Source organism: Chinchilla lanigera, unplaced genomic scaffold (assembly GCF_000276665.1).
Source record: "Chinchilla lanigera isolate Chin_1 unplaced genomic scaffold, ChiLan1.0 scaffold00016, whole genome shotgun sequence".
Lineage (NCBI taxonomy): Eukaryota > Metazoa > Chordata > Mammalia > Rodentia > Chinchillidae > Chinchilla > Chinchilla lanigera.
Window position 1 is genome coordinate 14,325,413 of NW_004955417.1, and position 14,733 is coordinate 14,340,145.

A 14,733-nucleotide genomic window follows, 5' to 3' on the forward strand; every position below is an offset into this window, starting at 1 on the left:
ATGTACAGTTGGGTATCAGGTACTCTGCAAGGTTTCAATCAGAATACTACAAAGAGAACTAATCATGGAAATGAAAAAGAATCAGAGTGAGTCTCCAGTCCAGGAACTACTACCCATCAGCATTTAAATTTGCTTCCAATTTTCTGCTCTGGCAACATGCTTGTTCAAATCTCACTATATAATCATGCTGAGATTTCTCAAAGGTTTAGAAGAAAGAGAACCAGCAGATGGATCCTGAAGTACAAAAATACACAAATAAAAGAGATTAACAAATTACTCCTCAAAGTAGTTATATTAATTTAAACTCCTAAAGGTATGAAAGTATATAGAGTATACATATGACTGGGAGGGTGTTATTAATAACACTGATTCGGGTATAAGAACTAAACTGAATTTATAGTTAATTTGTTCATTATTTGTCTCTCTTTGAAATTCCGTGAAACTGATGGTAAGAGAATTTTTTAAAACAAAATGAACAATGAAAGAATCAACATAGAAAGGTCTTATAAACTTGGGGTAATTTCTATGGAAAAAGTCAAAGTCAAGAGCAGGCAAAGAAGGGATCTGAGACAAAAGGACTGATCTAACAAGTAAACTCCAGGGAAGCTTCCTTGCTTAGAATTATGGGGTTAGAGGGCATAACTGAAAAGAGGGATGGAAAGTTTAGCGCTTCCATGGAAGCTGGAAAGAAGAAAATGAAATGAGAATTAGTTTTTGCCATGAATCTGACCTACTCCCAAGTACACCTAGATTATATATTTTCTGGCATTACTCCCTAGAACAAAATGAGACAAAGGAGAAGCAGGGCTAATCTCTAAAGAAACTGCATAAACAGCCTGGGGTGGGGGGTGTCCCTGTAAAAGCAAGCTCCCAACTCATTCACCCTCACATTAGGCCTGTCAGTCAAAAAGCATTGTCCCAGTGCTTCCCGTGAGAGCTAGTCAGCCTTCCAGTCCCAAAGGCAGGACCAGGATAAATAAAATAAGTGAAACAATAGCACCAGAGGAAACAGAAATGATTCAAGAAACAGAAAATAACTTTTTTTTAAAACTGATTATTCTTAGAGCAACTTGAAAAGTTTTGCATCCATGTATCAGCATCACTGTTACAGAAAAGGAATCATCAATAAAAGTTCTCATAAATTACAATACAACTGCTAAAATACAAAGTTCAGTTAGAAGAGTCAGAAAATAAAACAGAATAAACCACTTCTACTCCCCCCCTCAAAAAAAAGGTACAAAGAAAGACAAAAAAAATTTTTGGACAGTCAACCACTCAAAGAAGAAAATATAGGGGGAAAATATCAAAGAAAAATTTCCAAACCTGAAGACAAGTGTTTACAATAAAAGAAACTATTTAATGCTATGCATAATTAATACAAAGAACTCACACCTAGGCACATCCTTATGAAATATTTTGCTCCTTGTGAAAAAAAACTGAAAAGTTTCCAGAGTAGGGTAAAAGCCTATGACACCAGGGAAAAATGATTTTCAATTTAAAATTCTGGATGAGTTATCAACCAAATACAAAAGCAAATTAAAGGCGTTTTTTGATATGCAAGGACTTGAATAGTTTATCTCTTGCTCTTCTACCATAAAGAAGATAGTGTAGGCAGAATATAAAACAAGGTGAAAACCAAGGAAATAGGAAATACGTAAGAAAATGATGGCACTAACCAAGGAATCCAGTGAAAAGAAATCCCAAGGATGCAGCTGTACAGCAGACCTAAAAAGCAATGAGTCTACATTAGAACAAGAAATCAGGAAGCCCTAAAGAATGTCATCGCAAAGAAGTATCATATACATTTCAAGAAACAGATTAAATGAACAGAAATCTAAAAGACACTCAAAAAAAAAAGGATAAAGATAGCATAAATGGCTTTTTTCAATACAGAAAAAAAGGAGGAAACACAAAATTATGTAACAACAACATGATCCTAACCTAAAATATGGCAATGATTTTTGACCTTATGAGAAAAATAATACACTTAAACCAAATGATGGGCACTTTCTCTTTTGGGTAACTTAGGGTATTACAGAGGGCCTTTAGAGATAGAAATATAATTTTAGTATATACTTGTTCCCTCTTCTAAGATGCCCTTTGCCCTCTCTCCTTTCATTCATTTATTTATCCATTCAATCATTCAACAAATATTTCCTGAGAATAATGGCAAATCTGGATATGCCAAGCACTGTTCAGAAGCTAACAAAATGGGAGGGGAGGGGGACCTCTGCCATTCTGGAGCTTGTTTTGATGACTCCTACTCTTTCAAGAATCTGCTAAGCAATTCTTTTCCTCTAAACTAATTAGGCTAAGTGCTTCTCCTTCTCCTAAAGAACTTGTAACTCTTTACACAACTCAATTTAGGTTTTTACATAGCTATACCTCAGACATACCTATTACCTCATCTACTATGTAGACCATACAAAAACAGCAACATTTATTAGTGTTATTTTTTCCTCCGGTGAGGTACACTGGGCCTAGATCAATAAATGTGTTTAGAATTTTCTATTCAACTGACAATGTAAAATAAAGCTGCTAAGTAAAATGTAAAGCACTATACAAATGTTACTTATTACCTAACAGATGAGGAAACTGAAGTTGGTGTCAGTTAAATTACTTTCCTCCACACCAGAAATCTAGTTTGTAAAAGAGCCAAAGTTAAAATTCATAGTGTTGAAAATCTGGACTTATGCTATTTCTACTATGCTAGGTTGAATTAAAACCAGTGGCCAAATCAAGAAGTATGCCTAAATGAGAGAGGATAACCTTAGGCAATTTCTTAAAATGGTTCCAAGTATATAATAAACATCTAAGACACAGACTCTATTTCTTCCATATGTGAAAGCACAGCTTTACAATTATTGAAAGATCACTCTGAAAGCCTCTAATCAAAAATATAATCTATCTTTTTTAAAAGCTTCAATTTCAGAGTTGTGCATTTCTACACTGCAGTATATATCTGAAATGCATAAATGTGTGGATGTTAAATGGCATTTAATGTAAAATGTTTTTTAAAAATTTTCTAACAAGGAAAGCTTCAAACACTACTCCCATAAATATAATGAACTTTTTTTAACTTGAAGACACTTATCTGCTCAAAAAATATTAATGCTTCCACTAATTTACACTAACAACAAAAAACATAGATCTCTTTTTCATAAGCCAAAGAAGTTCTATGGTTAAAGTTATCAAGAATGGTTATGGTTAAAGTTATCAACACCTTTTAAAAGACAAGCAAAAAATTAACACTGAAGTATTACACAAATTTGGAAAAATCAGGGAAATAATAGAACATATCCTCATATTTTACGTATATAAAAGTTACACATTTTTTAATGGTCCTTCTTTGGTATATGGCCATATCTGTTCAATAATCACAATAATACCAATAGTAGCAGCCATGTAAATTATAATTTATCCACAAAAATATAACAAATAGATGGGAACAGAATAAACAGCCAAAGGAATGTTTCAATTCAACATTTATCAAAGGCTCGCTAGGTGTCAGTACCCACTCTAGGCACTTAGAATATTTCTAAGACAAAAATATTAAAATTTTGGTGAAAGCAACCACAGTTATTCTTCCAAATACTAAAGCTGACTAAATCTGATTTTTTACTCTGATTTCTATGTGTAGGATAACATAGCTGGGTTCTCTATAAACAGATTTCACCAACTTAAAAAGATGGTTGGAAATATTGTGGGGAAAAAGCAGGTATTAAATTTATATAGAATAATACTTTGAACTGTGTTTATGAGTCAGATCACAGAAACCTTGAATTTGGGCTGGGGATGTAAGCTCAGTGGTACAGTGCCTGCCCAGTAAGCACAAGGTTGTGAGTTCAATTCCTCGTACCAAAAAAAAAAAAAAAAAAGCACAAGAGAAACCTTGAATTTAAGTCACTATGTTACTTTATAGCTCCCTCAATACTTATAAACTGAAAGAATTCAATGATAATGATTTTTTACTCATAGTAAAACCAGGAGAGTCAGAGAAACCTTTTATCACCCACTGGAATCTAGGAGTTTCACTTTCATCCAGATCTATGCTACTACCATTTTCTGTCCCAATTACCATTCATAACCATCTTACCTGTCAACTCAGTGATCTGCCCACATCAACTATTAGCCCTTATATGACACAATCTCTACCTCTTACTACACAGCCTCAATTACAATCACTGGAATAAGTCCAATTAACCCCCAAACAAATCTATCCCTTATCTTTTCCGGTAAAGAGCTATCAAGCAAATTCTGCAAACTGCTCAAAAAAGACCAGCAATAAAAGGCAAAAGATAGGAACAAAAAGGAAACAGAATAGCCAACACACATACCAAACAAAAGACATTCAGTCTGACCAGTACTCCAAATAAGCAAAATATAGTAAAAATTAAAATAACTGCAGTTACCACTTATTGGGTTCTTTATGTAACAATATGCAATAAAGACTTACTCAATTAATCAATAAATTACAACAGACAACAAACTTCCTGGGAAAACAAGAACTTTTCAAATAAGAGATGGTATTTTAAACTAGACATTCATGAATGCAAATTCACTATGACTGGAAGTGAGAACACTCAAAGTTGGGGGAGAAGATAAAGAGCAGATACAAAATCACGAAAATATGGATCTAGTTTTTATTCTAGGAGTCGGTTTTTACTATAAAGCTGAAATCTACAGTACATAAAAAAGTGACAAGTTATATAACTGTGCAGATAGAATGGAAACAATAAAAGAACTGCTTATGTTTCAGGCTAAAAAATAGTGATTTACGTGTTTTTTAAAAAGCATATAACAATCAAATTTGTTTTTTCTCTGTACTTTAAATTTTTAAATTTCAAGGGAACAATATGATCAAAAACAGGCAAGTATTGAATATTTAAAATCAAGAATCATTTTTTCATAATAAGATTTCTTTCAAAGATAAACATAATTTCGCAAAAAAGTATTAATTTTTTACCTAGGTGGTATTACAAGAGTCACTGCTCTAAATAAAAATAAAAAATAAAAAAATTTTAAGAAACATTAGCAACATCACCCAATATTTTCTTCCGTCTCTATAGTGAATGAGACATGGTATATGTAAAAAAAAAAAAGTCTAAATTCAAAAGAACAGTTTGAAGTAATCTGAACTAGCCAGTCCACTGTGAAAGTTTACTATTAAAATAGCTGCGATCTGAAGTATATACAACATCATGAACTAAGTTTAAGATTACAGATCTGAATAGGACTAAGTTGTATCAAAACAACATTGACCCCTGAGTTTATCTGAGTACCAATCTGACCTTATTCTCAACATGTATTTTTACTGTTTTCAGTCACAACTTCAAAATAATCATAAAATAAGGATTTCAATCATGTCTTTCATTTTTTTAATTTGTGAATATTAAGGCTGTTAATAAAGTTTTACTGTGAACCAAGAGGGGAAGGGGCTTTGAAAAGAGGAGATGGAAATGGGGAAAAAGAGAGTAATCAAGATATACCATATACATTTGTGTAGAGATATTTTTTTTAGAGGGGAGGATCTCATTAGGTGGTAATAAAGAAGAAATCCTGAAAAAAAAAAATATATCATATACAGACACAAATGCCCTATAATAAATGTGGTCACTATGCATACCTAAATTGTACCAAAAAACTTAAAAAAATAAATAAATAAAAATTTACACCCACAGACCATACATGAATTAATTTAAAAAATTTAATCACAGGAAAAGTCATTTCAGTGGCTCTATAGACATTCCACATGACAAATTAAAGGGGAAACAGGTAACATCTGAGAAATCCCCATCAAGAAATAGCTGCCAAAAATACAGCATGGAAATTGATAGCAAGAATAAAGCTCCTAAAATGACCACATAAATTAAGTAGCCATTAGACAAAAACCAATACAAAAGTCAATATAGGACCTTATTAATTGAGTTAAAAGAAGGTTACTTAGAAAGTAAACAAGCAAATGACAAAATCAAGCAAAAGAGTCAGAAAGGGACCAACAGCAAAGTGGACTGAGCAACAATGAATAAAAAGGATATATAAAAATAATACATCACCATTAACCAACTAGAAAATATAATTAAAAAATCATTCATGATAGCAATAAAAATGCCAAAACCCCTAGAAATAAACCAAATTTAAAATGTGCAAAATTTTCAAGATTTACTAGGACATTTAAAGACATAAAAGGAGAAATGCAGGATGACCATGAATGGGAAAATAACAATCAACCCAAATTAATCTAGGAAGTTAAATGTAATTATCACAAAACTCCAGCCAGGCTTTTCGTGGAATTTGATAACTCTGTCTAAAAGTCATGTGGGAAGTTAAGAAAAACAAAGACAATTAAAGTAACTTACTGTAAGCTAGATATCAAATACACCATCTAATTTAAGCACATTTCTGTTATAGAAGCACACAAATCAATGTAATAGCTTGTACGGTGAACCCAAATACAGAGCCAGGTATCTATGTGGGCTTGAGATTTAACTGTTAAAAAATTCAAACTGCTAGAAAAGCCTTTCACTTCTGGTAATGATATACTAGATAATTCAGAACACTCTCTTACTAAAAGAACTAAAACATCTGTACAAACTATATTTAAAAGTCTGTTTGAAAACTAATAAAGATACAAAAGCAGTGCCTTTTGTCTGGAGTCAAGATCTGAGAAAAGAAAACCTAAGAGGTAAGCCTAGCAAAAAGGGCCACTTTTCTCAAGGTATCTGTAAATTATAGAATAGGGATCAAGAGGCTTAGCAGAGCAAGCTTTTGAATGTTTCATAAGACAAAGAGGACAAAGAATAGAAATCAAAACCTGCCAAGAAATTGAATACCATAACACTAAAGGAGTATATCCCATAATGGGAGATCAAAGCCCAAATTCAAGTTGTCAGTAACTCTGATTAGATCAAGGGTATCTATGGATTGTTAGTTCTAGCTACAAGGTAGAAGCAGAATGGTTGAAGAAGGTGTCATCATTCAGCACAAATAATCTCTGCTATATTTTACATCATGTCTAGCACTCTTTCAAAGATAACCAGGCACAGACAAAGAAACAAACATGAAAACTAAGACAGATAAGTGAAACAGAAACCCAGGAGATTGAGAAAATCAAGTTTTTGGACAAATTATAGACTACAGTAGGTTCTATGAAATAAACGATAGGATTTTTAATTTTTGTATGGAGTTAGACTTTTTAAAATAATTAAATGAAAATTCTAGAATCTAAACACTGAACTAAAATTTAAAATGTAGTGGATGATTTAAAAGCAGAACAGACACAGGAAAAGAAATTTTTAGTGTACTAAAAAATGCATTAGAAAAAACTGAAGAATGGAGGGGAAAAAAGAAAACTGAGAAAGTACATAAAGAAAGGAAGAAAGAAAAACTAAGTTAAAGTACATACATTTTGAAGCTCACAAGAATCGAAAGAGAGAATGGGCCAAAAATACTGCTTAGAGTGATAACTGAGTTTTCTAAAACTGATGATCAACATTAAGATGCAGAAACAAGATGTAGTAAGAACCCCACAGGAATAAATACCAAGAAAAGTAGAAGCAGGTAGAACAAAGTAAAGCGTTTGAAACCTAAAAGTAAAAGCCTTAAAAGCAATTAGAAAAAAATGATAGATTACCATGAACAAAGCAACAGTAAGATTTATCAGTAAAAATGGAAACTTAGATGATTATGAAACAATATCTTCAAACACTAAATGAAACTGCCAATCTAAAATTCTTTATAGTACAATTATATAGTTCAAAACTGAAGTGAAATATACTATCACTGTCACCATTTTACCCACACATAAAGAAATATAAAATGGAAGTTCTACAGGCGACTTGGAAATGTAAAAAGGAAGAAAGAACAATAAAATGCATAAATACAGTACATGGATAAATATAAACACTGACAATATAAAACAGCAACAATTCCTTGTACTATTTTAAGAGTATATACTAAAGAATAAAGCACATATTAAAAAACAAACACGCACATAAGCCCTAAAAAAAACTGTCATAGTCTTAGGAAAAGATTTATTGTTTTATAACCATGAAAACAACTTTGAGAGTGAGTTTTACACCTGGTTTAATAGATAAATGACAACTGTTTCACTAGTCACACTTTTGAAAGTTAGCCAATCAGTAACAGCCAAGCCTCTGAAATTCAGACAATCAAGATTATCACTCCTGTGAATATTCCCATAAAATGATAAAATATTTACAATGTCTAGGTATTTAAAAAAAGAGAGAGAGAGATGATACATATCCTTGAGAGCTTGTTTGGAGGTTCTAGCAGGAGAGTACAGCTACTCACATACCCTTGACCAAGGAAACAGTCCTCCTCTATGGAGGGGAGGAGGGATAGTCGTTCTCTTCCACTGATCATCCAGCTTCTGCAGGAATGCACATGGAGCAGTGAGGGAGACAGGGGACACCCACCTAGCCAGCCAGGTCAGCTGAATCAACTCTGGCAATCAATAGGGTGACAGAAGTCTCAGCCAGATCACCCTCACATCCAACACATTCTTATATTGCTAACCTTAACAATAATGGTACTCTTAGAAGCATGGATAAACAATGAGGAATGTCCTCATGATGGTTAAAGAAAGATGTTAATGTTCTTGAGATCTTACAGGCATTGCCATCAAGGCAATAAACTATAAGCCTTCGTTCCCAGTCAATCTCTAGTGTGTACTTCTGGATATTTTTTCATATATGGTAATTGGAGTTTTCCCATGCCACCCTAGAACTAAGGACAATTCTTCTGTGACAACAACAGTTAGACTATTCCAAATGTATAACTCCCCAACATGCTTAGTAAATGGTTTTCTAACTTAGAATATGAAGGGTTGAAATCTTTCCTGTGATAATTGGTGAAGACAGTTTCGGGGAATAATGATCACGAACACACCTATCTTGAAGAATTACAAGATACTTTTACAGCTTGTAGTTATTGACAACAAGAAATAAACCTCCTGGATCAAAGACTTTCTATACATTTAAAACAGTAGCATTAACACTTAAAAACATAAAAAGAGATACTTTAAATATTCCATCTCTCCTGCTTTTACTTCATACTCCCATTTAATAATCTTAAACACCAAATTCATTGAGTTTAGCCCTGAAATGATTTTACAGTCGTTTTCTAACTGGAGTATAATTATTTTCAATTAAAGCATTGTTCTGCCACTTCAGTCATCTTATTTACATAAATGCTATTTAAGCACCACAGAAATTCTACAATATGTAATTAAAATGTCACAGATCACTTAATCCATTTTGTCAAAACAGGGATTATTTTAACTTCTGTTTCACATCCTTTACAAAGAAATCCTATTTATTTTCTCTAACAGACAAAAAAATTAGTAGGATAAATTTACAATGTATTTCCCCAATCAAACTTAAAAATGATTTTGGTTAACCACAAATTGACTCAAGCAGTTAAGTATTTTTTTCTGAATGTATTTTACTGAAATATGTCTGACAACATATAATAATGTCACACAGTAATTGAATTACTGTTCTATATAATTATTCCACTATTTTTCCTGGCCACTCACATATAGAAAAGATCACTGTAGTCCTGAGAAATTGTCCAAATAAACCAGATGCACTGCTAGCCTAAAGTAAAATATTTTGCAAATATCATAGACCTCCTACTCAAGGTTAAAATATAACAACAAAAGCTTTTACAAAGTAACATGTCACTAAGCTGATTTCACAAAAATAAAAACAAATTATCTAGCTCTACCACTTTTAAACATCTGGACATCTGTGAAAATAAATGCAAAATATTCTTTTTCTTTTTGTTTGGTGATACTGGAGATTGAATCCAAGACTTTCATACTGACCTACAACTTCAGGCCTTTTTAAAATTTTTATTTGAGACAGGCTCTTGCTAAGTCACTAAACTGCTCAGGCTGGGCTCTAACTTGCAATCCTCTTGTTTCACACTCCCAAAGTGCTGAAATTACAAGTAAGTCACATATGCCCAGTTCAATTGTTTTTTAATATTCAAAAATATGTAATTTCTTTAATTATCTACCAGCTATTAATTATAATACAGAAAGATTACAATAAGGAAATATCAGAAACATTATGATCTTTAAAAATAAAATTCTAGTCATAATTTATTAAGCTCACATTAATAAAACACACACACACATATATACTGATTCAAATGATAAAAAGTATCATGGTAGTACCTCAGGGACTTACTAAAAATTATTCTAATAAATAAACATGCATACAATTCTTAAATTTGCCACAAATAGATACCTCTTTCTAGAACCCTTTAACCACTTAAAAGATTTTCTTTTTCACACTGATATTTTACTTGTAATAGAATACTACCTTGTCAGAGTCTAAAATAGGAATGTTTAGAAATGAGATTAGCAAAACAATTTTGAAATACTTACTGTCTTGTTTCTTAATCTAATTATGTCTGAGACAGAACCAGCTCCACAGTACTCCATAACAATCCAAAGGTCTGTGTTCTTAAAATAACTGCCATAGTACTTTACAACATATGGGCTAAAGAAACATAGAGACAATTACATTTAGTTAATTCCCGAAGAATATTTCTTCTTAATCCCAATATGAACTATTTTGAGTATTTCATAATGTTCCAATAAGTAAACTTAATTTCTTTTGTACACTGAATTGTCTGTATCTAGACTTCATCAACTGTGTATAATTAAGCTTCAATTCATCAATGAAATTTAACAGGATTATAAAACAGAGGGGGCCCAAATGTTTTGAGTGATTCCCAAGGAAAATAATGCTTCATTTTGGTAAAGGTCTTACTATTTTTTTTTTTTTTTTTTTTTTTTTGGTTTTTCTCCGGTACTGGGAACCGAACTCACGACCTTGTGCTTGCCAGGCAGGCGCTTTTGCTGCTGAGCTAAATCCCCAGCCCCAAAGGTCTTACTATTTAACATAAGGAATGAATGAAACTATTTTCCTTTAATGAGAACATTTTAACATAAATCTTCTAAAAGATTTTGCATTCAGTTAAATATTAACACTCAACTTTAAAATATTGTTATTAATATATAATGAATATATAACCACTCAACTTTAAAATTATGTTTACATACACAACTCATATGCAGATACATTTAGATAGACACCATACATGGAGATACCATTAAAAAGAGAAGCTTAAGAGGAGGCTATCAGGGAAGAGTTCCCAGTAGAGCCTGTACAATTTTAGTTAAGTCTGAAAATCAAAGGTAGAGAAGTTTGGATATTTTAAGGCCTTGAACTAAACAGGTGGCTACTGGGCCAGAATTTAATCTTATTTCTGCTGTTCCTCATAACCAATTGCACATACTTGCTTTCCCATTGATAGTTTTCTCCTCCATACAGTTGACAGGTTACTTTCTTTAAAGCAGAATAAAAATAAGCTGATCACACTGCTCTCCTGATTTAAAACACAAAAACAAAAACAAAACTCCAATGGCTCTCCATTGTCCAAAGAAAAGGTCTAAACTGCTTCAAATCACATTCAGAATCTTTCAAAAGCTACCTCTTTACCCATGTCTCTTATTACTTCCCATCTATGTCATACACTTCCTAACATACTCAGCTTTTTCTACGTGTTGGGAATGCAAAGTATATATTAGGAATTTAAAAATGTTCACTTAAGCCAGGTGTAGTGGTGCACATCTGTAATCCTAGCACTTGGGAGGTTGAGGCAGGAGGATCACTGAGAGTTCAAGGATAGCCTGGGCTACAAAGTGAATTCAAGGGCAGCCTGAACTGCATAATGAAACCATGTCTCAAAGCAGATAAAAAAATATATATATATTTTTACTTGAACAATTTAACAAAAGGACTTGTTTAAAATAAATGAAACTGACATATAGACTCAGAATTTGAAAGCACAGGAAACACAAAAATGCTTTTTTTTTTTATATACATATTTTTGAGGTATGAGTACTTGTGTAGAAACATTTAGTAGGAAGTAGTGCTCTTATTCTTGCCTTTTATCAAAACCTGTGATGAGTCTAACACCTACAAGTTCTGATGCAATACATCTTTTCTTTTTTTCTTTTTTTTTGGGGGGCAGGGTGGGGGAGTTTTCCAGTACCAGGGATCAAACTCACAACCTTGTGCTTGCTGGGCAGGCACTGTGCCGCTGAGCTAAATCCCCAGCCCCCAATACGTCTTTTCAAAGCTTTACAAGTGACTAAACTAGATCCAAAGTTGAGCTTCACTTCAGAAGACACACTGCATATCATTCAGAAAAAAACCTTTAAATATTACCTTTCTCATTTGGAATTTTAAAAGTAACAGTGAAATCAAGATTATGTTCACTGAGAAGCATATAAAAATGAGTATCTTGCCATATACACCAAGAAATCAGTAATCCTGAGGGTAGGATTGGCAACTTTTACAAAAATTAAGGACATCTCCCCTTAGAAGTGAGTCAAAAGCCAGGCATGGTGGCGCATGTCTATAATCCCAACACTTGGGAAGCTGGGGTAAGAGGATCACTGTGAGTTTTAGGCCAGCTTAGACTACACAGTGAATTCAAGACCAGCCTGAACTACATAGCAAGAACCTGTCTCAAAAAAAAAAAAAAAAAAGAACCCTTAAAAGATAATTTGTAGCTCATATCAGTCTACAATCAAATAGATACATCATGTTTCAACAACTCTACATTATAAAATATACACTTAATAATTTAAAACTACATTAGTATTAAACAGTCACATTAAGGACACATACCTGAATATAATTTTTATCATTTGACATTCATTCATTCACTCTACTTTGGCCAGGCCTCAGACTAGATGGTTAGTACATAGTAATGAACTAGACATACCATTTTAAACTTCATACAGCATACACCAGCATAAAATGGTACACTGGCATTAGAAATGAACCTACATAAATATAACTATTAACCACAGTAAGAACGAAAGGAGGTACGCTATGAGAAAAGTAGTTTTAACTTTATTTCACATTCACCTTTTTTTGAAGTTATATTGATCTTTGCTCATATGAAGGAGCAAAATATGGTCATATTCCATAGTAGCTTCTGACTTAGAAAGAACTGCAATATGTGAAAAAAAAATTGAAAGTAGACATGGGTAGGTTTTAACAATAAAATATCATTTATCCACTGAGATGGTGTCAATTCCAAAATCCATAGATTTGGAAAAGAAGGAAATGCTTAAACCCCACAGCTTATATGTGTACAATGGGCTACTTATTGGTCATCATTTTCTATTACCAACACCCTTTTTATTTTGAAGTACTTATTACACCTGTCAATTTTTTGACTATTAGCTTTTATCTGCCTTTGCCAGAAGAATAAAAGCTCCATAAAGATACATGCCAATCTTGCTCTCCACTTTAACCTCAGTACCTCCCTTCTCATATGTACAAACTAAATAAGCAATGAATAAATGAACAAGCAAACTAAAAGATGGGCCCAAATTTAGGCCTCCTTGAGCTAAGAGATGTAAAGGTTGACTAGAAATTAGCCTGGCCAGAGAATCTACACATCAAGAACTGCCCATATAAAAGTTCTAAGAATGAACAAATCACTTTGAAAAACTAAATGAGATGAGCACACCTAGATTAAAGTGAGTGCACAATATAATACAGCATAATGGAGTTGCAGATGAAGCCAAATACCTGATCATGAAAGGCTTCAAAACCCAAGTAAGGTTGCTGCTACAGGTCTGAACACAGGGAGAAAGTTAAAAAGTTTGAATCTATATGCATGCAGGAGATTTTAATAGGCACATCTTTTTATTGTCTGCATTTTTTATGAGGTGATATATGAAACCTTGCTGAAATGAGAGACTGACTCTCTTAAGGTTAGCTAACTCCTACTTAACAAATCAGACTGAAGCATGCTTTTCATATGAAAACCAATCATTCTCAAACCCATACACCCAATTTACACTCCAGAATTACTATGCCCTTGCCCTAATTACTCCAGAGCCAGTATCATGCAAGTAGTGACAACACCCAGGCCAGGAGTTCACTGAAATTACTATATTCCAATTAGCCAATCTCTGTGAGCACTGCTTTAGCCTGTCTCACCTGTTCTTTCCCATAAAAGCCACAATAAAGGTTCTAGCCCATATACTCTTTGCTTGTTCTGCCTCTCGTCTGATCTAGTGCTTCCTTGTATAGCCCCCCAATGATGTGGTCTGCCTCCTTCTTTTGGAATCTGTTGAGTGTAACAGTGTACCTGTATTATTTGTATTACATTGTTTTATTTTTTTTCCATGCCAGTCATCTCTCATCTGTTGATCTCATCATAATTGATAATAACAAAACATACATTTTAAAAGAGAAATGTTGGTGGATTAGATTAGAATGAGTGCAGTAGAAACAGCAAAGAAAACATTTTCAAGGGATTTTTTAAGGCACATTCCACGTATCTGGTAATGATATACACTGGCAAGTTGGGAATCAGTAAGCAAGTTTTCTTCTCTGCTTTATCCACTGTGTCACCCTTTAATCGTATACTGGATATACATGAAATTTTAATGCCATCGTTTTTAACACTTTAATAAGACCTAGAAAATGTGATTCAGTCTTTTTCTACCAGGATTGATATTATGGATTCCAATTGATTCATTCATGTATCATTTTTAAATAATTTAATCATAGAGAACTGGGGATTTAGCTCAGTGGCACAGCACCTGCCTGGCAAGCGCAAGGTTGTGAGTTCGATTCCCGGTACCAGAAAAAAAAACAAAAGAAA

At 33.1% G+C, this 14,733-nt stretch overlaps 1 protein-coding gene across 3 annotated transcripts in view; it reads right to left on the minus strand.

Moving 5' to 3' along the window:
- Positions 1 to 14,733, minus strand: part of Stk3 (serine/threonine kinase 3) — a 282,703-nt gene that overhangs the window by 226,562 nt on the left and 41,408 nt on the right. For 2 of the 3 annotated variants that reach the window (XM_005381850.2, XM_005381851.2), the window contains exon 4: positions 10,418 to 10,532. In XM_005381850.2, coding sequence (XP_005381907.1) covers positions 10,418 to 10,532 — 115 coding nt within the window. Of the gene's footprint in view, positions 1 to 10,417; positions 10,533 to 14,733 lie in introns of those variants that run through there. The other variant, XM_013512823.1, reaches the window with a different exon arrangement.